Source organism: Bos mutus, chromosome 1 (assembly GCF_027580195.1).
Source record: "Bos mutus isolate GX-2022 chromosome 1, NWIPB_WYAK_1.1, whole genome shotgun sequence".
NCBI lineage: Eukaryota > Metazoa > Chordata > Mammalia > Artiodactyla > Bovidae > Bos > Bos mutus.
In genome coordinates this window covers 125355798-125380487 of record NC_091617.1, presented here as the reverse complement: position 1 = coordinate 125380487, position 24690 = coordinate 125355798, and the positions used below count along the sequence as shown (strand labels likewise).

General features: G+C 35.5%; 1 protein-coding gene across 1 annotated transcript in view; it reads right to left on the bottom strand.

Annotated features, from left to right (window-relative positions):
* The window catches only part of ATR (ATR serine/threonine kinase), a 119644-nt gene that overhangs the window by 35460 nt on the left and 59494 nt on the right, over positions 1–24690 (bottom strand). Inside the window, exons 24-33 of the mRNA XM_005888762.2 lie at positions 21842–21957; positions 19063–19183; positions 17360–17497; positions 15516–15726; positions 12332–12510; positions 8615–8779; positions 7464–7555; positions 2256–2347; positions 1844–2021; positions 287–466 (exon numbers count right to left, since the gene is read on the bottom strand). Of these exons, the coding sequence (XP_005888824.1) occupies positions 287–466; positions 1844–2021; positions 2256–2347; positions 7464–7555; positions 8615–8779; positions 12332–12510; positions 15516–15726; positions 17360–17497; positions 19063–19183; positions 21842–21957 (1472 nt within the window). The remainder of the gene's footprint in view (positions 1–286; positions 467–1843; positions 2022–2255; positions 2348–7463; positions 7556–8614; positions 8780–12331; positions 12511–15515; positions 15727–17359; positions 17498–19062; positions 19184–21841; positions 21958–24690) is intronic.

Sequence of the window (24690 nt, the reverse complement as noted above, 5' to 3'; positions counted from 1 at the left end):
TTTTCTTAGAGTTCTCCATTGTTATCGATTACAAGGCTATGAAGATTTTACTACTGACTTATACCTGTATCTCCCTCAAGTGTTTTGAATATTCAAAAAATATGATATATAGCACATAAAAGTAATTTTTAAGTTCTAGGTTCATTTCAACTATCTAGTGCAGTCTTGGCAATTGACAATAGAAAAAACAGATTCAGAGACAAATTTGGAAAGACAAATACTCCAAATAATATGAAAATATAATATTAAATACACAATAACTGACATAAAAAAAAGGGTGTAAAACCTTTTGTTGAGGCTTAATAAAGCTCTCCGGAGAGCCAGAATGGGCTCTTTCGCTCTGTAGGAATTCTGGGTCATTTCCAGTCGCGCTACCCAATTTAGTGAATCTTCTTGAATACTGTCAGCTGGAGACTGGTGAAAGAGTGGTTTGATGCTATGCTCCAACTCACACAACATGTGCAATCTGAAGACAGACAGAGCCTATATTAATATGTTGTCATATATTTAGTTACATTAATCTGACACATAAAGCATGTACTTTAACCATGAAGAATATGGAATGTACAGTTTTCTTTTGAAGAACTTTAACTGATATATATTCTTGATATATAAACACTAACATTTATAATGTTTCAAATTGAGTATAAACACCAATTCATGTTGATTTGAATATTTAGTGCTATGCTATGATTCCCAGATTACCCTAATTAAACTGGAGAAGGGTATATATAACTAAATTCAAATGTATGAAAGCCATTTGAATATATAAAATTCAAATGTATAAATATAAAGAAGATAGTGTTGTTTAATTGCTAAGTTGTATTCGACTCTTTGAGACCCCATGGACTGTAGCCTGCTGGGCTCCTCTGTCCATGGGATTTCCCAGGTAAGAATACTGGAGTGGGTTGCCATTTTCTTCTCCAGGGAATCTTCCTGACCCAGGGAATCTTCCTGACCCATCTCCTGCTTGGCAGGAGGATTCTTTACCACTGAGTCCCCTGGGAAAACTCAACATAAATATTTGTATATATCGTTGGTGCTATTGTAAGAGGACCTGGTATGGTAGATGCCAGTAAAAAATTGTGAAATGAACACAATTTTAATTGTTCTTTTGCTAAGGCTGATGGAAACATCTGTGATACATTCATACCAGCTTCCTCCCATTTCTATGACAGCATTCAAGCATGCAGTTGAGTAGCTACAGAACCAAATTATTAATCTCAGTGATCCAATCTCTGGTTTCATTAAGCTGTTATCAAAGGGGCTGATACAAAATTTAATACATTTTTATGAACTAAAAAAAAAAATTTTTCAATTTCCTACAGTTCAGTTATAACATGTTTTATCATTTTCTTCAGGTAAATTAACAGATCTAAAATGTTTTCCATCATTGCCTTCTTTACCTCTAAAAGTTAATATTCCTTGTGAGTAATGTAATGCCTACATCTGAGGGGGAAAATTTGAGGTGGGAAATGTCAAATGCATTTCTAAATGAGAAAAAGGAAAAGGAACCAAAAGTACTGACACCAATGTGCCAGGCAGAGTAGGTGTCTAATTATTTAGGCTATAAAGAAAAGAAACTATGACACTATATCAGGATGAATGTAAGATATTTTTACAATTTTTTAGCAGTCTCATAATTGCCTTTCTAATTAAAAGGATATACATTAAAAAAAAAAACTATAGATGGGGTGACTGTGAAGTTAAAAAAATGCAATAGCCATTTGTGTAGCTATGCATGACACCAAACATACTATCGCTTATTTCGTAAGCACAAAATTCCAAGCTAGTCATATGACACCTACAAACCAGGAATATAAATATGGAAACCTCAAAATACCTCACAATATATTCATATCCACGTTGATAAGAGCCCCTTTCAAAGCTTGCAGCTGAAAGCGGCACAATTTGCTCTGCTCTCACTAGTTTCAATGTGTCATAAAAAGCTGTGGTATCTCTTTTCTTAGCTGATAATAATAGCTGTCCCAGTCTGACACTCCACGTTGTAGATTTCCCATCTGAAAAACAACTGACAGAGTCAAGAAATGCCATAATAGCTGGTCCCAGAACAAGCTTTATTTCATTTGGTAAAATAGTCAACAGAAATTTGGAACAGATGCTTTCATTCCACTTTGAACTAAACAAGGCAATCATAAGAAAAGCTGACAGGTTAATTATGAATGTTGTTTAGCTACTTAGGTCTGAATATTTATTCATATTAAAACTGGTTATTTTTTAAAAAGTAATTGTACCTGCTGCCAAATAGTTTTCTACTAAATCCCACTGTGACAATTTCCAAGCTGCTTCCACCCTGTATGTGTTTAATTCATCTGTCCATTCAGACCTATTAAAAGAAATCCATATCAATTAAACATGTATTTAAATTTAAGGTGGCATTTACAGACTTTTCATTGGTTTAGATACTCTATTTATTGTATTTTGTACTTAAGTACAAAATAATTAATTTCTATCTGCAACAATCCCAATTTTAATCTTTCCAGTCCCCCCAAATATTTTTTTCAATAATTACAATTGAAATTGAATTACAATTTCAATAATTCAATTATTTTCAATAATTACTTCTGATAGAGCCATTTAAAAATGTCATTTTTGACAAATTTGCCATATATTAAATCAGAATTAATGCTTGGATAATTACAAAGAACAGTTGTAAGATTAGCTGCAGATTTAACTTTAACAAAGAGCAGTGAGGAAAAAGAGCCAACTGAACATATATGTATCACAGGTAAGTAATTCTAATAATATGGGATTTTGAACAAAATTAAAGACTGCAGTCCATGGTGTCGCAAGGAGTTGGACACAACTGAGCAACTTCACTTTCACTTTTCACTTTCATGCATTGGAGAAGGAAATGGCAACCCACTCCAGTGTTTTTGCCTAGAGAATCCCAGGGACGGGGGAGCCTGGTGGGCTGCCGTCTGTGGGGTCGCACAGAGTCGGACATGACTGAAGCGACTTAGCAGCAGCAGCAAAGACAAAAACATAGAAACTAGTGGTGTGCATTGAGCATTAGGGAACAAAGGATACTCAATAAGAAGAGCATAACCAAGTTACTAATTATGTGTCAATAGTGTAAAAAAAGATACAAAATTAGCTACCTAAAATACTTATCTATTCTTATTATTTTCAGTTACTTTAAAATTGGGGTTTGTAAAAGCAGTATGATATAGGTTACTATTTTTTTTAAGCATCCTACTTATGTGATACTAAGATGGCTAGTGATATTTAGATCATGACTGTATAGAAGAAGCTACACTTTCCCCATGTTTCTTCTTTATTAAATCATATTATGTGAATACCTGCTATATGTTAGACCTTAGGCCAGGCACATTTTTCCATTTAATTAGTTAATAATACCAAAATGTACACATATCCCCATATTATAAATAAGGTAACAGATTCAGACAGGCTGGGATCAACGCCCTTAAAAGCCCTCTTTGTTCTTTCTGTAGTAAAAATACATAAAGAAAATGTAACAAATGAATCAATTATTAAAAAAATAAAGTAGCAACACAAATACTGAATATTTTCTAATTTCTGAATACCACCAAAAATGATTTAGAACAAACTAAAAGAAATACAACAGAAACATAACTTTAAAAATCCAAATTTGAATAACTTCACAAGTTTATTACAACATGCTGAAGTATCAAAAATTTTAGGATCCAAATCTGAGTAGAATTAGCAAGAGTTGCTCTCCAGAGGGGACTGTTGTTCTTGTTCAGTCACTAAGCCATGTCCAACTCTTTGCAACCCCATGGACTGTAGCACACTAGGCTCCTCTGTCCGTCATCATATCCCAGAGTTTGCTCAAACTCAAGTACATTGAGTTGGTGATGCCATCCAACCATCTCGTCCTCTGTCATCCCCTTCTCCTCCTGCCTTCAATCCTTCTCAGAATCGGGGTCTTTTCCAGTAAGTCAGCTCTTTGCATTGGGTGGCCAAAGCACTGGAGCTTCAGCTTCAGCATCAGTCCTTCCAGTGAATATTCAGGACTGATTTCCTTTAGGATTGACAGGTTTGATCTCTTTGCAGTGCAAGGGACTTTCAAGTGTCTTCTCCAATACCACAATCTGAAAGCATCAATTCTTCAGCACTCAGTCTTCTTTATGGTTCAACTCTCACATTTGTACCTGACTACTGGAATAGCTTTGACTATATGGACCTTTGTCAGCAAAGTGATGTCTCTGCTTTTTAATATGCTGTCTAGGTTTGTCATAGCTTTAATTCCAAGAAGGAAGTGTCTTTTATTTCCATGGCTGCAGTCACCATCTGTGTGATTCTGGAGCCCAAGAAAATAAAACTGTCAATGCTTCTACTTTTTCCCCTTTTATCTGCCATGAAGTGATGGAACTAGATGCCATGACCTTAAAGCAGAGGGTCACACCAAGCACTGTACCAAGAAGTATTGTACCAAATGGCCATGAGGATCAGGCTGTGATAATACTTCCATAAATGCATTAAAAAGATGACTCTGTACTGCTGTATTTAAAATAGATAACCAACCAAGGACTTACTGTACAACACAGGGAACACAGCTCAATGTTATATGGAAGACTGGATGGGAAGGGAGTTTGGGGGAGAATGGATACAGGTATAATAAGGATGGCTGTGCTGTCTACCTGAAACTACTGTTTCATTGTTAATTGTTAATCTGCTATAACATTGTTAATCTGCTATACTCCAATACAAAATTTTAAAAAATAAAACAATGTGTAGTTTAAGCACAGACAATAATTTTGGAGAAATATTTGTTTAAACACAAGTATTCACCCCAAGAAAAACACATCCCCTCAATGACCACTTGCACCAGTGATATAGTATCCTTTTTTGAATACTGAAGCTTGCCTTTTCACAGTCCAATGATCAAGAGGCTCTATGTATCCCAGACCCAAAAAGAAGAGCGTGCAGTATGCATCATAAGGAAATAAGACACACTGGCTTGAGCCATGACAAACTTTCCCAAATTCCTGCAACCCTTTTATTCATCAGGTCTCTCAAATAATCTGGAGAGACAAGTCTAAAACATGTATCCAATCTTTCCCTGTTCCTGTAAAGCTTTTTTTTCCCATCATTTTATAAATTCCACTACTTTGAAACCATACAACTAAGACTGAGTTTCTCTGCTCTCAGACACCGTAGAACAGTGGTCTTTAAAATCATAGTTTTGAATTTATAGAATCTGTTATTTAGAAGTACTGCATGAACTAACTAAAGACAGTGCCCTGTGCTCTTTGGTAAAGTAAGATGATCCTATCCCTTTTGACCAGATCTCACTGTCTGGACACTCAACTAGAGCTAGACATCCTGGAATGTGAAGTCAAGTGGGCCTTAGGAAGCATCACTATGAACAAAGCTAGTGGAGGTGATGGAATTCCAGTCGAGCTATTTCAAATCGTAAAAGATGATGCTGTGAAAGTGCTGCACTCAATATGTCAGCAAAGTTGGAAAACTCAGCAGTGGCCACAGGACTGGAAAAGGTCAGTTTTCATTCCAATCCCAAAGAAAGGAAATGCCAAAGAATGCTCAAACTACCGCACAATTGCACTCATCTCATACGCTAGTAAAGTAATGCTCAAAATTCTCCAAGCCAGACTTCAGCAATACGTGAACCGTGAACTTCCAGATGTTCGAGCTGGTTTTAGAAAAGGCAGAGGAACCAGGGATCAAATTGCCAACATCTGCTGGATAATGGAAAAAGCCAGAGAGTTCCAGAAAAATATCTATTTCTGCTTTATTGACTATGCCAAAGCCTTTGACTGTGTGGATCACAATAAACTGTGGAAAATTCTGAAAGAGATGGGAATACCAGACCACCTGACCTGCCTCTTGAGAAACCTGTATGTAGGTCAGGAAGCAACAGTTAGAACTGGACATGGAAAAACAGACTGGTTCCAAATAGGAAAAGGAGTACATCAAGGCTGTATATTGTCACCATGCTTATTTAACTTATATGCAGAGTACATCATGAGAATGCTGGGCTGGATGAAGCACAAGCTGGAATCAAGATTGCCGGGAGAAATATCAATAACCTTAGATATGCAGATGACACCACCCTTATGGCAGAAAGTGAAGAACTAAAGAGCCTCTTGTGAAGGTGAAAGAGGAAAGTGAAAAAGTTGGCTTAAAGCTCAACATTCAGAAAACTAAGATCGTGGCATCCAGTCCTGTCACTTCATGGCAAATAGATGGGGAAACAATGGAAACAGTGGCTGACTTTATTTTTTGGGGCTCCAAAATCACTGCAGATGGTGATTGCAGCCATGAAATTAAAAGACGCTTACTCCTTGGAAAGAAAGTTATGTCCAACCTAGACAGCATATTAAAAAGCAAAGACATTACTTTGTCAAGAAACGTGTGTAGTCAAGGCTATGGTTTTTCCAGTAGTCATGTATGGATGTGAGAGTTGGACTATAAAGAAAGCTGAGTGCCAAAGAACTGATGCTTTTGAACTGTGGTTTTGGAGAAGACTCTTGAGAGTCCCTTGGACTGCAAGGAGATCCAATCAGTCAATCCTAAAGGAGATCAGTCCTGGGTGTTCATTGTAAGGACTGATGCTAAAGCTGAAACTCCAATACTTCGGTCACCTGTTACCCTGATGCGAGGAAATATTGAGGGCAGGAGGAGAAGGGGGCAACAGAGGATGAGATGGTTGGATGGCATCACCAACTCAATGGACATGAGTTAGGGTAAACTCCGGGAGTTGGTGATGGACAGGGAGGCCTGGCGTGCTATGGTTCATGGGGTTGCAAAGAGTCAGACACGACTGAGCGACTGAACTGAATTGAACACTGTTCGGAAAAGTTATCTGGGGTCTGGCAAATATATTAAGGAAAAAGGCTTTCAGCTGGCAGAGCAAGGCAGTTTCAAGAGCAAAACCAACCTTCCTAATTATTTTTTATATTAAAAGAAACATGGATGCTTTAATCTTTGCCACGTATAAACAGTTTTTGGGGGGTATCATTTGGTTTGCTCTAAGAAACCTATTTTCTTTAGGAAAAGAAGATTGTTTTCATTTTTATTAGTCTTTTAGGGGAAAACAATCCCTAGATTTTAGAGTGGTATTCTTTAATTCAGTCACAAAATTTCCCTCTTCCCAACACATAAAATAACTGGTGCTGATTATGTAGGCACAGCTTAGATACCCTTTAGAAGCATGAATATGAACTTCACCCATAGTAGGTAAAGTCTGGCGGGTTCCTGTCATAAAGCAAATTTACTTCAAAGATGATTCTTTGCACAAAAGATAAGCTGTTAAGTGCTAGACTGACTTACGAGAGAGAGAGTAGGACAAAATATTTTTTGGTGCTTATCTCTAACACCATGAAAACAAAAAACATTTCATTACTGTAGTAAACATTACTTCAACCCAATCAGTCAATTTAAACTTTCCCATTTCAAAACAATGATAAAAAAAAAATTCTTTTCAAAAGCATTACCTGTTAGCATGCACTCCATTCACCTGAGTGATTACAGTAGACAGTTGACCAAGACCTAACATGGACTTCACAACACCATGATAGTGAATGATCTGGAAATTTTAAAGTATTTAAAATAGCAATTGTTACTTCAAATACATCTTAGGAACCAAAAAGCGTTTAACTACTTGTCCTTAAAAAATGCTATCTTCTTCACTGAGCCTACCTTTCTTAGTTTAACAAGTGATTTGCTTGGCTATATGGCAAAGTCCTCTGCCAATGTTCTATACACATCTGAATTTTTTTTTTTTTTTAATTCAGACAACTTCTAAAAAGCATCTCAGATTGAATTTATTATTTTTTCCCAGATAAGGTCTAATTTTTTGTTCAGATCAAGTATAAAACTAACAGGATTTCTTAATACTTCATTTAAAGACTGTCATTATTTCTCATATAAAAATTAAACACAAAGGTCACAATATTATTAGTATAGATTTTAGGCTATAGAAACTGAAAAGTTAAATAGGATTATGAAGTATTCTTTAAAATTGAGAACAAGATTGTGAAAAATAAAGGCCCTATACACTGAACTTCTGAGAAAATGAACAGGCCAATTATGACAAAAAAGGGATACCTAAGATTAGAGAGATTCTAAGCCAAGATTGTAAACCAATGATTCTAAACCTCCTTCCTGTTCTAATATACATGAGATACATGACGTGCCTTCATTAGTAACTGTAGCTCAGTGATACTAAGGGACCATTTCAGAGATTCCCAGATGGTGATGGGGCATGTGTAATCTGAAAAACTTTCTTAGGCTATAGAATCACTATTATTGTTAAAAATTGATGCAAGTCTTACACTTTTAATAGTAAAGCAAAATTACCTTAATTTCAGAGTAATTGAATATACAGCTTAAAACTAAGTATATTCCACAATAAATCTCATTCATTTGGGGGATTTGTAAGGTCATAGAAGTTTGGTACTGGAAAGGATCTTTGAGATCATCTAGCATATCTCTAATTTTATCAATCAGGAAACTCAAGTTCATAGACGGTTAAATATTTTCCAGACACAGAGTGACACTGGTAGAGACAGTATTGAAATTAAGGTTTCCAGAGATTCTAGTTCATAGTTCTTTTTATTATGTTGCCTTTCATTTCTTTTCTTACCTGGTCTGGTTCTAACTGAATAGCCCTGTCATAACAAGCAGTGGCATCCCTCAGTAAGCCGATGCTTTCATGTTCAAGGATTTGTTCTTTCAGAGATGGCTCTGCCTTTCGAATTGCACTTACTCCAGCCACTCCATCTGGTTCATGCATAGCAGCATATAATTTCTTTGTTCAATCATTAAAGAAACAGTAAAATAAGAAAAAAAGACACAACTAGAAATAAAGCCACCCGTTCATGTAAAAAAGCATATAAGTATTTTTTTTCCTCAAAGCAACAATAAGTATTTGTTTCAGGGTAGATTCACAGTAAAACTGCAAATTTATTTCCAGGCATTCTGTTCCACTTAAATATACCCATATTCCACTTAAATACAAATCTCCACTAGTAACTGCCAGTGACAATGAGAACTGTAAAGACTCTCAAGGTCTTGAACTCTTGTAAAAATCCGATATATAATAAATTCTGTTGAGTACAGTCTATAAGTTACATTCTAAAATTTTAAAATATTTTAAATAAGCATTTAATATATTGGTATTAACATACTTTTAAGAAACACACTGATGCTTAGAAAGACTGAAGGCAAAAGGAGAAGGGGGCAATGTAGATGAGATGCTTAGACAGCATCACCGACTCAATGGACATGAATTTGAGTCCAAGGGGTCACAAAGAGCTGGACACAACTTAGAGACTGAACAACAAGAAACACAAGACACTAAATCTGGGTTCAAAGGAGATATTCAGGCTGAAGATAAAAATTTGGGACCAATTAGCACAAAGATGGCAGGGGAAAGGATGAAGTGATTTATGAAATGAACAGAGGCAGAGAAGAAAAGAGGACACTAGAGTACTTCTATATTTATAGATGAGGAAGAACTAGCAAATGAAACTGAGAGCAGAGACTAGCTTGAAGAAACCTAGAATATGTGGTATCCCAGAAGTTGTGAGAGAAAAGAAAATGTCTTAATAAAGGAGTGGTCAAATGATGCCATGAGGTTAAGAAAATGAGGACTGGGAGGTATTTATTGGATTTGGCAACATGGAGGCCACCAATTTTCTTTCTTTTTAAACTTTTATTGGTGAATAGTTGCTTTACAATGTTGTGTTAGTTTCTGTTGTGCAACAAAGTGAATCAGCAATGTCACTGTTGTTCAGTCACCTGGCCATGTACAACTCTGCAAACCCAGGGACTGCAGCATGCCAGGCCTCCCTGTCCCTCACCATCTCCTGGGGTTTGCCTAAATTCGTGTCTAGTGCATTGGTGATGCCATCCAGCCATCTCACCCTCTGAAGCCCTCTTCTCCTTTCTGCCCTCAATCTTTCCCAGCATCACAGTCTTTTCCACTGAGTCATTTCTTCACATCAGGTGGCCAAAGTATTGGAGTTTCAGCTTTAGCATCAGTCCTTTCAATGAGTATTTAGGGTTGATTTCCTTTAATATTGACTGGTTTGATCTCCTTGCTGTCCAAGGGACCCATAGGAATCTTCTCCAGCACCACAGTTTGAAGGCATCAATTCTTTGGTTCTCTGGATTTTTATGGTCCAGCTCTCACAACAGTATGTGACCATGGGGAAGACCATAACCGTGACTATACAGACCTTTGTCGGCAGAGTAATGAATCAGCTAACCATATACACATATCCCCTCTTTTTAAGAATTCTCTCCCATTTAGGTCACCACAGAGCAGAGTATTGAGTAGAGTTTCCTGTGCTATACAGTAGGCTCTCATTCAGTTCAACTGAATCACTCAGTTGTGTCCAACTCTTTGCGACCCCATGACTGCAGCACGCCAGGCTTCCCTGTCCGTCGCCAACTCCCAGAGCCTACTCAAACTCATGTCCATCGTGTCGGTGATGCCATCCAACCATCTTGCCCTCTGTCGTCCCCTTCTCCTCCCGCCTTCAATCTTTCCCAGCATCACGGTCTTTTCAAATGAGTCAGTTCTTTGCATCAGGTGGCCAAAGTATTGGAGTTTCAGCTTCAGCATCAGTCCTTCCAATGAATAGTCAGGACTGATTTCTTTCAGATTGATTGGTTGGATCTCCTTGCAGTCCAAGGCCAACACCACAGTTCAAAAGCATCAATTCTTCAGCACTCAGCTTTCTTTATAGCCCAACTCTCATATCCATACACGACTATTGGAAAAACCATAGTTTTGATTAGACGGACCTTTGTTGGCCGTCTCTGGACAACAAGACATTCTCAAAGGAATGTCTCTGCTTTCTAATATGCTGTCTAGGTTGGTCACAGCTTTTCTTCCAAGGAGCAAGTGTCTTTTAATTTCATGGCTGCAGTCACCACCTGCAGTGATTTTGGAGCCCAAGAAAATAAAGCCTCTCACTGTTTCCATTGTTTCCCCATCTATTTGCCATGAAGTGATGGGGCCGGATGACATGATCTTAGTTTTCTGAATGCTGAGTTTTAAGCCAACTTTTTCCCCTCTCCTCTTTCACTTTCATCAAGAGGCTCTTTAGTCCATCTTCGCTTTCTGCCATAAGGATGGTGTCATCTGCGTATCTGAGGTTATTGATATTTCTCCAGGCAATCTTGATTCCAGCTTGTGCTTCATCCCATGAACAGTATGAAAAGGTTCTCATTAGTTATCTATTTTATACATAATAGTATATATATATGTCAGTGATTTTCTTAGCAAGAATAGAGTCAGTTGAATGGAGAAAGAACTCTTATTGGAATGGGCAAAGAGTAAATAAGAAATAAAGGTCTATAAAGAAGATAGGCAATTCTTTTAAAAACTGGCTATGGAGGGAAACAGAAAGTTGAGAAGTATCTGAAAAAAGATACTGTAAGATCTTTTCAAGGGAATTAGAAAAAAATTAAAATGTTCTGTTATACCAGAACATGTCTATATACTCTATTACTCTGGTTGAGAAAGAAAAGTTAATCATACTGGAGAAAGAAGGAATATCTGAAGGAGTGAAATTCTTGAAATCAACAACAAAAGTAGAAGAACTGAATTTTGGCAGGAAGGGATTCTTCCTTAGGAACAGAATAGAGAAGAAAAAGAATATGGTGCAGAATCCAATGAATTTTCACATTTGGTAGATTTGGCTTCTATTTTCCTAAGGAACAATAAAGCAAGGTCATCAACTGAGAATAAGTGAGGTGAGAAGAGACATGAAGAGAAGGTAAGAAATAGTCATCATGAAGAGAGGGAAAGTAGTTAATTGGAGAAACATAGACTGAAGGCAGTGTTAAAGAGTTCTGCTGAAGTTTGAGATTATGAATGTGAAGGAAAACCAGTTAAATATCCACAGTGTGATTTTACTCCAGTGATATTCAGCTGCTTACATGCAAACTGGGAAAACACATGGGTGAGTTTATTCAGGATTGGAGTCTTACAAAGTGAATACAATACAGAGGGAGAAAGACATGGGAGTTGAATACCCTTATAAAAGAATGACTTTAATAATTAAGAGAGACTAATGCTAGACAAGGAGGCAAACAGACAGGAGAGACTGTCACCAAAAGACTACAAGCTATTTTCCAGTTCTCTCACAGCATTCTGCTTTTCGACCTGAAAAGAAGCCCACCAATCTTGACCTCTTATTTAATTCACTGTATTAGTCCCACTGGTCCTTACTTTCTCTTCCATATACAATCATAGTATTATCATCTAAACCAATAAAATGAACAATCTAAACATAAAAGACTGGCAATATTAAACATCATTATTAAGTTCACTATATTAATTTCAAACCTGTAAAAATCCAAGATGCTCTTGAATGTTTTGCTTCTTTTCAGTAATAAATGATTCAAAGTGCATTACAGCTCGTGTGTATGCTTTGGAGCGAAAGGATGCTACTGCCAGAGTATCCTGAGGTATGAGGTCTAGAAAACGAGTTACACTCTGATAGTCTTCATAATCCACACTAGACACTAGATCATAAAAAGATAATTGAGTAATTAAAGACTTAGAAGATGAAATTTTAAAAGTATACATTTAATTTTATTTCATGAAATAAATTAATCTACATGTACCAGTGTATCTTATTTAGAATGTAACTACCAGCAAGATGATTGCTCATAAGACTCTTGCTCCAACAGCAATTATTACTTACCTTACCTTAAACAGTCATTTAACTTATTTGAACTTCTGTTTCTATGGACAGAGGAGCCTGGGGAGCTACAGTCCATGATGTCGCAAAGAATCAGTCACAACTGAGCAACTAACACACACACTTTCCTATAAATACTAGCATCTGTTTTGCCTTCCTTAAATGTTGTAAGGATTAAATGTAAATTCACATTAAATGTTGAGGATATATAAAGATGATACAAAAGATCTGATGCAGGTTCGATCCCTGTGTCAGGAAGATCCCCTGGAAGAGGGCAAGGCAACCCACTACAGCATTCTTGCCTGGAGAATCCCATGGAGAGAGGAGCCTGGCAGGCTGCAGTCCATATACGACTGATGTGACTTAGCACGCAAGCACAAAAGATACAAAGATGAGTTATTTATTATTAATAACTATAAAAACAGTGATAAAGTATGAGTTGGAAAAAAGCAGAATTATGGAAATAGCTTTCTTTATTAACAATCTATTTCTTTCCTGTGTTGCTATATCTACATTAACTATTAAGGTGGAAATAGAAAGTAAAAGTGCCTTTCAAGTAAAATCACAAATACTTTAAAATGGTAATTTTTTTAAAAGAATCTAAGAAAAGACCTAATTGAGAAACTTCTGGACTAGCTAGTTTAAGAAGTCTTATTTAAAAGCTATAGCTTTTAATAATGACTCATTATAGCATGTAGAAAACAGGAAACAAATTTCATAATCAAGATAGTAAATTTAAATGAAATTATATTTAAAATAAGTTTCTTACTTCCATCAAAATGTGTAATTCATTTCAAATTCTGAGAAATGTTAAAGGTATTGTACTTTTGAAATATTACAAATGTTACTCTTAAAAGCTAGAATTTTTATTACAATGTTAGTAAGAAATGATAATAACTGAGTTCATGTTTGGTTTTTATGTACCATTTTCACATGCAGAAACAGAAACAAACCTTTAATTGTAGAGTTAATGTAAAACATATCAATATGTTGTAGAGAAAAAAAGTCATATTGTAAAGAAAAACATTCCCCTAAAAAGATAATTATTTGTCAGTCCAAAATATCCTAAAAAAATAAACTATTGTGCTTAACAACAGGAATGTTTGTGTTTCCACAAACAGAGGAACAAGAAGGAGATGCTCACAAGTGCAGAACTTAAGTAAAGGCCTCTTTAAGGGTCTTAGTCAGTTTTTCCAATTAGTCTCAAAGCTTTGGGGGAAAATAATGTATTCTCACTAAGATGGCTGAAGTACAGAGAACAGAACCACCATATACTTTACCCTTTTGCCACAAGAATGAAAAGTGCAAAAGTTTAAAGACATTAAGTGTATCTATTAATGTCTGAAGAATGTAATTCATCAAAATCTTACCAAATGCTTATATCATAGGGGCAAGTGTCATTTTAGACTCTAATGAGATTCTTCTTTTAGTCACCTTAGTGGGAGTTGTAAAATCAAAGGGAAAAAAAAAAACATGTTAGCAGGTGTAACAGGGGGTTAGTGTTGTAGTATATACTAACCATATTTTTTTTTTTTTGAGAGAGATTTTTTTTTTTTTTGTAGTGGTGTTTTTTTAATTGCACATAATTGCTTTACAATGTTGTGTTAGTTTCTGCTGTACAACAAAGTGAATTAGCTATATGTATACACTTATCCCCTCTATCTTGGAGAGAATCTTTAGACTCAAATTAAAAGATATAACAATGCTGAACTGAAAGAAACTGTAAAGTGTGAATATTGTTTATAAATTAATTCAAACAAATTATTTAAAAATATGACATTCATGAGATAATTAGAACTTCGGAAACTAGATATTTGATATTAAAAGGGATAATGACCAGTTTTTTTAGGTATCATAAAGACATGTTGATTATATTTCTTTGCAAAGAGTCCTTATCTTTTAGAGCTACACTCTCAAATATTATAGATGAAATAATGATACCTAGGATTTACTTACAAACAATATGGGGTAGATAAGTACATAGCAGTACAGATTAACAAGATTACTAATTCCTTTTATTATTAATTAATTTATTTTAATTGGAAGCTAATTACTTACAACATTGTGGTGGTTTTTGCCATATATTGACATGAATCAGCCATGGGTGTACATGTGTCCCCCTGTCCTGAACCCCCCTCCCACCTCCCTCCTCATACTAAGCATGTTTGGAGAGGCTGCTGGATACCAAACTACCAGAGACAGGGAAAAAAAGAATAAAATAAGTGAAATGAATAAAAAATAAAAAAAAATAAGTCATGAAATGAATGAAAGTAAAATCTTTGAAATGTAAAACTTAACTGTGAAAAAGACTGCAAAGAGTATCTCATAAGTGAAAAAAGATAAAGAACACTTATATACATACACATATATGTATATATACAATGTATACACACATTGAGGGAACATGGAATAAATGAGTTAACAGTGAGGAGTGCGTTAATAACAACATTAACATAGCATTTATTTCACACTTTATAATTTACTATATATAATCATCAACCCACTTAATCCTCAATCTTCTAGGGGAGATAATATAAACCTTATTTTATGCAAAGAAAAATTAAGGAAAATTTTATGCAAAGAAAAATTAAGCAAAATTAAGGTGTTTTGCTTAAGGAAGTGAGAGTAAGAGTTTAAAGAGAGGCTTTCTTACTATAAAGTCACCGCTTTTTCTCAGACAAGGCCATCTCCCAGGGAGGTGGGGGGGAAAGTCATGAAAGAGAATATAGGTCTTTTAAAAGATAATGCTTAAATTATAGATTGATATAGGAAGGAGCTAACTGGTTAATAATAAAGAGAAGGAAGTATATAGAACTTACGACTTACCCATGGAGTCTACCTTATCTCTATGTGATTTGCCTTGTGCGAATTTTTCAGCATTCAGTGCCTGAAACTTGTGCCTTGCCCATTGTGTGAGATGGTCAAGCATGGAGAACACAGTCTGTGTACTGAGTTGACACAGATCAGATGCACTGTCTTGGGTACTTAAGGTATGATGATCATCATGCTTTAGAACTGCCATAATTTCTGCATAAACCTAAGAAGAACCATTTTATGGTTAATGATATGTCTACATAATACTATTTTACTATTACCTGACATATAAGGTTGACCATTTTAGGGAATAATTTTCAAAAGAAAAAAAATCCATGATGGATTAATAATAAATTATCTTTCTCATTAAAATTAAGCCAATAAAATGTTTCTCTGAAGAGAAAATATACTGTAAAAGAGTCACAAAAATAGACTTGGCGAAGATGGTTGAGACTATCCAAGTGCCTGTGAGAGATTATGATGTCTCTTTCATGCTTCATCTGCAAACAGACACTTCAAACAAAAGGAAAGCCCGCTGCTCACTGTGGCAGTTTCTAGAATGTCACTGTCAAACAGGCAAGCAGATATTCATGTGCAAAGCCCTGTGGTAGGATTCAGACATTCCCCAGCTACGGGCTCTGGGTGGGATTCAGACTTTCACCAGCTATGGGTTCTGCTCCAAGAAAGCCCTCTTGTGTGTATACTTGATTGCACACACGAACAATACAAGGTAGCATATGATAAGGTATAAACAGAGTGACAATATCATGGAGCACTTAAGTACTGAATATAAATACAGTATGGGTTTAGAGGTTCAAGGGAGGCAGTCATGAGACGCTGGGGTACTAGCCTGCAGTTTGATTTCCTTAAGGTGGGCCCTTTCCCCAAAGCAAAACTTTTATGCCTCAAAAATCTGATCTGTGTTAATTCTAAGGTCCCTTCTGCTCAAAGAGTCTGTGTTTCCATGTCATTTAACCTCTCTGTGTCTTAATTTCCTCATCAATAGAATGGAATAACAGACCATGCTCTGTAATGACACACCAATTCTAAAGCAAAACAAAATCACACTGCAAAGTTTTGTTGCCTTACTGAATCAGATCAAAGGGCACAGAGTGCCCTCCTTCTCATTTTCTAAGGTCTCTTGGTTTTGACAGTAGGAAATCTGTCAAGCTTGAATTTGCAAGCCTCTTAAGGCCTTTTAAACTAAAATGATATATTTGAAATAAAAAGTTAATAGTGACTTTTGTCATCATATTTTGGATTTGTGCTAAATGTTGTGTATTAGTTAATATTTAAGAAAATAAAGCAGAGTCCCTATTAAAACAAACAAAAACCAACAACAACAAAAAAAGTCATAAAAATAAATACAGTATCTGCAGAAATCATTTCAGAGTAATTGAAGGGCATGTACAAACAAAAAATATCAAAAGAAAATATGGAGAAATATGTTCATGATACTGGATAAGAGAAGGCATCACATAAAAGGCTTAACATTAAAAAGTTATAAAATATATACAAATTTGGCATTTATATTTAAAATTTCTCATGGCAAAAGATATAACTGGAAAAAAATTTTCTACAATATGACTGGCACAAATTGGTATCCAGAATACATATCAAACTCCTACTAATTATTTAAAAAGGCACACACATACACAACCCCAAATAGGCAAAGGATATGAACTAAGCATTAAACAACTCTTTGATAAATAAAAGTTTAAAAAAGGATTTTGTAAGTGTTTAGATATCCCATTACATAGCATATACATGTCCAACTAATACATAGCCTTTTTAGTACTAACTACATTTCCCAAATGTTCGTACAAACAGAAACCAAATAAAATGATGTATCTCACCTCTTGTCGATCTTCTTGATTACACCCCAACAAAACATACACTAAAATATGTGGAAGAAGATAGATGGTCACCTTGAAATCATGCTTCATCATAATGCTACAGCAGGTGAAGATTTTACTGGCAAGATCATGCCGAACCTATAAACTCCAATGGTTTAGAGAGTAAGTAGTTTTGTACATTTTATTCTTTTGATTAACACCAAAAGACAACATGTGAGCTAGTCTATCATTGTAGAGTAGGTATTTTCCTATGAAGAAAGGCACTCAAATAGGGAGGATTTAGCTCACCATCTCTCTGGTCAAGTGTCTAAACTGCTGAGACCCCTACAAGAGCAATATAGCTACTTGGGCTGCCAACTATCTCAGCAAAAATGGTCTTTTCCTCCTAGATTTCATTTTAAAATGCATCACGTTTTGTTACAGATTAACCTTGCTAATTACATTATCTTTTACTTAGCTACATTAAATTTAGTACATTTATTCCCTGAACAAATAAATGAGGACAGTAACCAGAAAGTATTTCCTGGGCCAGCAAATTATATACAAGATCACATTTTTATTAAGTAATCAACAAGGATTAACTATAGGAAAGAAAATGAAAGAAATAAAAAGTTTAAATTACTTGGTGTTAGAGTCAAATTTTATTGGTATGATCCAACCCTCAATTTACCAGCATTACCGTTCTCCTATAAAAGTTTAAAGGTTTTTCCTTCTTCAAATATAAATCCTTCACTAAAAAAAAAAAAACACTAAATACAGCTAAATAAAATATTCCACAGCTGAAAGTAATTAAATTGTATTAATTGAACATTTCACATATTATATTTTCAGTATATTCACTAAAAAAGAGAAAAACTTTATTGAAATTACCAAATATAGTTTATTATAATGCTTTAAAACACTAATAGAAATATGAATTAACAACAAAAGTTGTGAATTTTAAATACACGTTAAACATTTTGGGGAAACACAAAGGTACCTTTTTTCTGTCAGGTATGTAAAAATTTCATATTAGGAAAATATCAGGAACATATCTCTATTTTTCCATGAAATTTTATTTTTAAAAAACCTTTACTTTTTGGGGGGCTTCCCTGGTGGCTCAGCTGGTAAAGAATCTACCTGCAATGCAGGAGACCTGGGTTTGATCCCTGGGCTGGAAAGATCCCCTGGAGAAGGGAAAGGCTACCCACTCCAGTATTCTGACCTGGAGAATTCCATGGACGGGATAGTCTACTGGGTTACAAAGAGTTGGACATGACTGAACAACTTTCACATTCACATTATTTTTATTTTGGAGGAAGTTCAGATAATGTATTCTCTTTTAGAAATGGCCACTGAGGGATAATATATCTTTTTATTACCTAAGAAATCTTTTTATTATATACAAAAAAGTCTGATAAGGCATTTATATTCTTTTAAACAATATTATTTAAAACATAAAATGATAGGACATAATATAATAGACATTTTACAAACACACTAAGAACACAATTATTTGCTTGATTAAAAAACTACCTTTTTACTCAAAAACTGTTACTAGTAACAAAAGAGAAACTCTCTATTAGTAAACGTTTTCTACAAAAATTTCTATCACTAACAGCACAAATATTTCAGTGCCTACTGTGTGTGCTATGCATTCAGATAAATGTTCTCATTTCCTTCACAATTTCTATTCAGTTAAATTCTGGACAAGGCTCTCTTACCTTTGTTATAAGATAACCTGCCCAAGATGCTGACCATTCCGCAAAATTATTACCTAATTTACTTAAGTAAATTGGCTTCTTTACTCCAGACCAATCTGTTGATTTCTGAGAACTCTTATATCTGTAATTTAAAAATTGTTTATTAAAAAATAAATATATATTCGTCTGTCTAGAACTTTAGTATAAGGAATTATATCAACTCTTTTGCTGACTACCCCACTACAGCCTTACCTTTACTGAAATCTGGCTAAAGACACTACTTTCCCTAAAGCCTTCTTAGTGATGGGGTGATAGTCATTCTTGAACTCCCCAAGTACAAAGTATTTGAGTCTGCTTCTTCCCTTCCTCAATGCTCTTTCAGATCCTTCCAACCCCACCCTGGAACAAAAAAGATCTGTTCCTTTGAAGTTCAAGTCATCCACATATATATATTATACTATACTCATTATGGACATCTACCAACTCACTGATACAGTTAGCAGACTGCTCAGCATTTTCTTTCCTCCCCAAGTCTTACCATCCTGAGTGACTTCAATGTCTGGTTGGACCATCTAGTCAAACTGAAAACTTCTCAATGACTGTCTCCTCTACTTCTTTTTTGGGACTCCCTTTCCAAAACAGAGAAACTTCTTCACTTCCAAAATGTACTATTTAGACCCCATTTTACGGCCACGGTTTCCCAAAGTTCCAGTTATTTCACCCAGTCACTGACACATCTGTTCTCTCTCATTGAGATCTTCTGTCTCTTGATTCTGCTAAACTCTTCTAATCTATAATACCTGCTTTTCATTTACTTCTTTTTCTAACCAGCTTGGTTTCTACGGTCCTTCACTTCAAGCATTCTCTTGGTAATATCCTCTATACACTCCACTGCCACACTGTTCTTTACCAGCTGGACCCATTTGCCAAGCTCCAAATCTTGGATCAGTCTAAATGCTTGCCTTCACTGAAACGATATCAAGGCCACTGCATTGATAGAGGAAAAATCATGAAATTGTTTATGAGATTAGTACTACTACATATCTTAGTTTTCAACCTCAGTGGACCTCTATGGTGCCCAGAAATCCTAAATATTCCTTATCAGCTCTCTCTTCTGTTTTCCACAGTGGCTATTACAAATAATCATTATTCTCCTTACATGACCTATTACCAACTGCACCGATACTTTCAGCCAATAATCTTATCTCTTATACCTCTTACTTCATGGAGAAAAAAGAAACCATTAACACAACCCCACAGTTAAATTTGTAAATAAGTTCTATCCATCATTTTATCTTGCCTTACTACAGAGAAAGAGACTTCACTTCCTTTAATCACCCATGAGATATATGGCTAGTATTCTGGATGCTCCTTGGGGCCTTATTTTATCAATTATCACTTCTCTCTCTTCCATAACTTCAACATGATTCTTTCTATATGCTCCTCAGCACTAACATTTAAAGCTGTTCAAATAGGTCTCATCTTACACATGCGTACAGCAACTATTGAGGTGAGTGGATTCCTTTTTAATCACCAGTATAAGGTTTGGAAATGACAAATGTAATTAATGCCCTACACTCAAGGGTCTCAGCAAACATTATGTATTTCACTGTATCGCAAATTGCTAAAAAATGAAAAATCCAATGTCTCTCAGTTAACCATCATTATTTTGAACCATCATGAATATAATTCTCTGGATGATTTTTACAAGTTTTATGCTGAACTTAGAAAACTATGGATATTGGGGAACAAGTAAGGCTCTGTCAAGTCACATCCTGATATTTTCTCCTAAAATTATTTCTGTGGCAATTGTGAACCATAGGTGATTTATCTATCTAGTTCACAGAAACTCGTAAGCATCTATAAGTGCTATAAAATACAGATAAAGAAATGGAGAAGTATAGAGTTCTCAAAAGAGAAAAAACAAACTTTATTTTATCCTAATAAACTATATCTTTAAATAGTACTATTCATAAGAAACAAAATGATGTTTAAGAGGTTTCTAAATATTAAAAGGTATGTAGCAAATAAGTATACATATTTAAGGGCTCTTATAAAACATTTTACTATGTACCTAGGTACTGTACTAGGGTTCAAAAGCTAAAGTAATTATCCAAGGTCAAATAGCCAATAATTTTGGGACTTAGACTACCTAAAACTAAAGTTTCTAACTAAAAATAATTAATGGGCTTCAATCAAGCCTAAAAAAGTTTTTAAAATGGCAAAAAAAAAAGGTTAGAATTTTTTTTTTCTTAAAGGAGAAAAAAATATTTTCACAGGGCTTCCCAGATGGCACTAGTGGTAAAGAACCCGCCTGCCCATGTAGGAGACTTAAGAAACACGAGTTGAGTCTCTCGGTCAGGGAAGATCCCCTGGAGGACGGCATGGCAACCCACTCCAGTATTCGTGCCTAGAGAATCCCATGGACAGAGCAGCCTGTCAGGCTATAGTCCAAAGGGTCGCAAAGAGTTGGACACAACTGAAGTGACTTAGCACATACACATCAAAAGTTTCAACTCATATTCAATTTGAAGTAGATTTTTTCCAAAGTACTACTGACAGTTGAATTAAAAAATAATCCTTTCAGCGTCAATGAATTTGTCTAAATATTCAAAGTTATAGAATTTAAACAATGAGCATATTGTTCTCATTTTGACAAGATTATAAACATAAATCATAGTGGAAAAATACATATTAGAACATACTAAAAACACTTTTAAAGCTAAAAAGTTATATCAAAAGTAACATTTTATATAGTTAAAAACAATTTTATCAAAATAGTATTAATGAGTTTACAGACCTAGTATTTAGATGTGGTTCCAGTATTTCTCGAACATGCTCAGGAAATCGCCTCCACAATTGGTGACCGGGGCCATCAGTTTGCATCTCTCTGCAGTCATAAATGGAAAGTAACTCCTACAAATATATATTTTACAGTCGTAAATTATCAATGAAACAGATACACCTTTACATCCACCAATATTCTACATATTACAGCTATAAAAATACATAGAAAAGTATATAAAATTATAACATTTTGGAGTTATGAACTTGTTCAGATTTATCTCAGTGCTTAAAACCATTCAGGTGATTTACTCAAGGTCACAAAGCTGTGGTAGTAACAATAATGGAACATGTAATTTGCATGCTACATATAACGTTCTAAAATAAATGACTAAGAGTTATTCGGAGGAAAAAATTGGAATCTTCTATACTTGCAGAATTTTTAGAGTGTGACCTTTTCTGAATTTTAATTAAAGTACTATAAATCCAAAATAGTTCAAAAATTCAAGATATTTCAAATTCTAGATACAACATACTGAGTTAAAAATTCTGATAATAAGATGCAAATGTTAAACACCAATTTATTAGTCAAATCCAGCAATGAAATGGTTATATTTTACTTTCCTGAAAATAAAACAAGTGGGATTTTATAGATGAAGAAAAAAAACCTTTCTAATATCAATCTTTAACATAAGACAAATGTTAGTATATTATATCTTTCATCACCTACTATTCTTTCTTTATATTCCACTATAAAGGACGACATGCAACAGATATATCCCTATTAATAACAATTATAAACACTAATAGAATATGTACTTTATATTTAGAATTAGATCAATCAAAGGTACAAATTCCAGTTATAAATAAATATGAGATATAATGTATAGCATGATAAATATAATTAACACTGCTATATGTTATATACGGAGAAGGCAATGGCACCCCACTCCAGTACTCTTGCCTGGAAAATCCATGGACAGAGGAGCCTGGTAGGCTGCAGTCCATGGGATCACTAAGAGTCGGACACGACTGAGCGACTTCACTTTCACTTTTCTTTTTCATGCACTGGAGAAGGAAATGGCAACCCACTCCAGTATTCTTGCCTGGAGAATCCCAGGGACGGAAAAGCCTGGTGGGCTGCCGTCTATGGGGTCGCACAGAGTCAGACACGACTGAAGTAACTTAGCATTAGCATATGTTATATATGAAAGCTGTTAAGAAGGTAAATCCTGAGTTCTAATCACAAGGGAAAACATTCCTTGTGCTAAAAAAATTTAACTTTTTAAAAATTTAATTTTGTATTTATATGAGATAAATGGATATTCATTAAACTTGTGATAATCATTTCATGATGTACTTAAGTCAAATCATTATGCTATGCACCTTAAACTTATACAGTGCTGTATGTCAATTATATCTCTACAAAATTGGAAGAAAAAACAAACAAAAAACACTAATATACTTAGAGTTGTTCATCTTGTTTCATATTTAACTGAGAAAATAAGCAATTACAAGATACCTCTACAACTTCCATGCTAATATCTCCCCAGCGTAACAATACCACATCAGTGCTTACATGCTCTGCTTTCTCTCTTATTACTAAAGATGAACTGTTTTTGCTTCTAATTAAGGCTAGACTATGCCAAAGCCTTTGACTGTGTGGATCACAATAAACTGTGGAAAATTCTTCAAGAGATGGGAATACCAGACCACCTGACCTGCCTCTTGAGAAATCTGTATGCAGGTCAGGAAGCAACAGTTAGAACTGGACATGGAACTAAATAGGAAAAGGAGTTCGTCAAGGCTGTATATTGTCACCCTGTTTATTTAACTTCTATGCAGAGTACATCATGAGAAACGCTGGACTGGAAGAAACACAAGCTGGAATCAAGACTGCCAGGAGAAATCTCAATAACCTCAGATATGCAGATGACACCACCCTTATGGCAGAAAGTGAAGAGGAACTAAAAAGCCTCTTGATGAAAGTGAAAGTGGAGAGTGAAAAAGTTGGCTTAAAGCTCAACATTCAGAAAACGAAGATCATGGCATCTGGTCCCATCACTTCACGGGAAATAGATGGGGAAACAGTGGAAACAGTGTCAGACTTTATTTTTCTGGGCTCCAAAATCACTACAGATGGTGACTGCAGCCATGAAATTAAAAGACGCTTACTCCTTGGAAGGAAAGTTATGACCAACCTAGATAGCATATTCAAAAGCAGAGACATTGCTTTGCCAACAGAGGTTCGTCTAGTCAAGGCTATGGTTTTTCCTGTGGTCATGTATGGATGTGAGAGTTGGACTGTGAAGAAGGCTGAGCGCCGAAGAATTGATGCTTTTGAACTGTGGTGTTGGAGAAGACTCTTGAGAGTCCCTTAGACTGCAAGGAGATCCAACCAGTCCATTCTGAAGGAGATCAGCCCTGGGATTTCTTTGGAAGGAATGATGCTAAAGCTGAAACTCCAGTACTTTGGCCACCTCATGTGACGAGTTGACTCACTGGAAAAGACTCTGATGCTGGGAGGGATTGGGGGCAAGAGAAGGGGACAACAGAGGATGAGATGGCTGGATGGCATCACTGACTCGATGGACGTGAGTCTCAGTGAACTCCGGGAGTTGGTGATGGACAGGGAGGCCTGGCGTCCTTCGATTCATGGGGTCGCAAAGAGTCGGACACAACTGAGTGACTGATCTGATCTGATCTGATTCTTCCCACTTGTACACTATATTCCACATCTCTTTACCTACTTAAAGTAGTGTTACATCAGTTGTCTTCTATATCATCACTATTCTTCTCTTGCTGAACTGTTCCCAAGCACATGTAAACACATTGTCATTTTTTCTATCTTTACCCCTCTTTCCT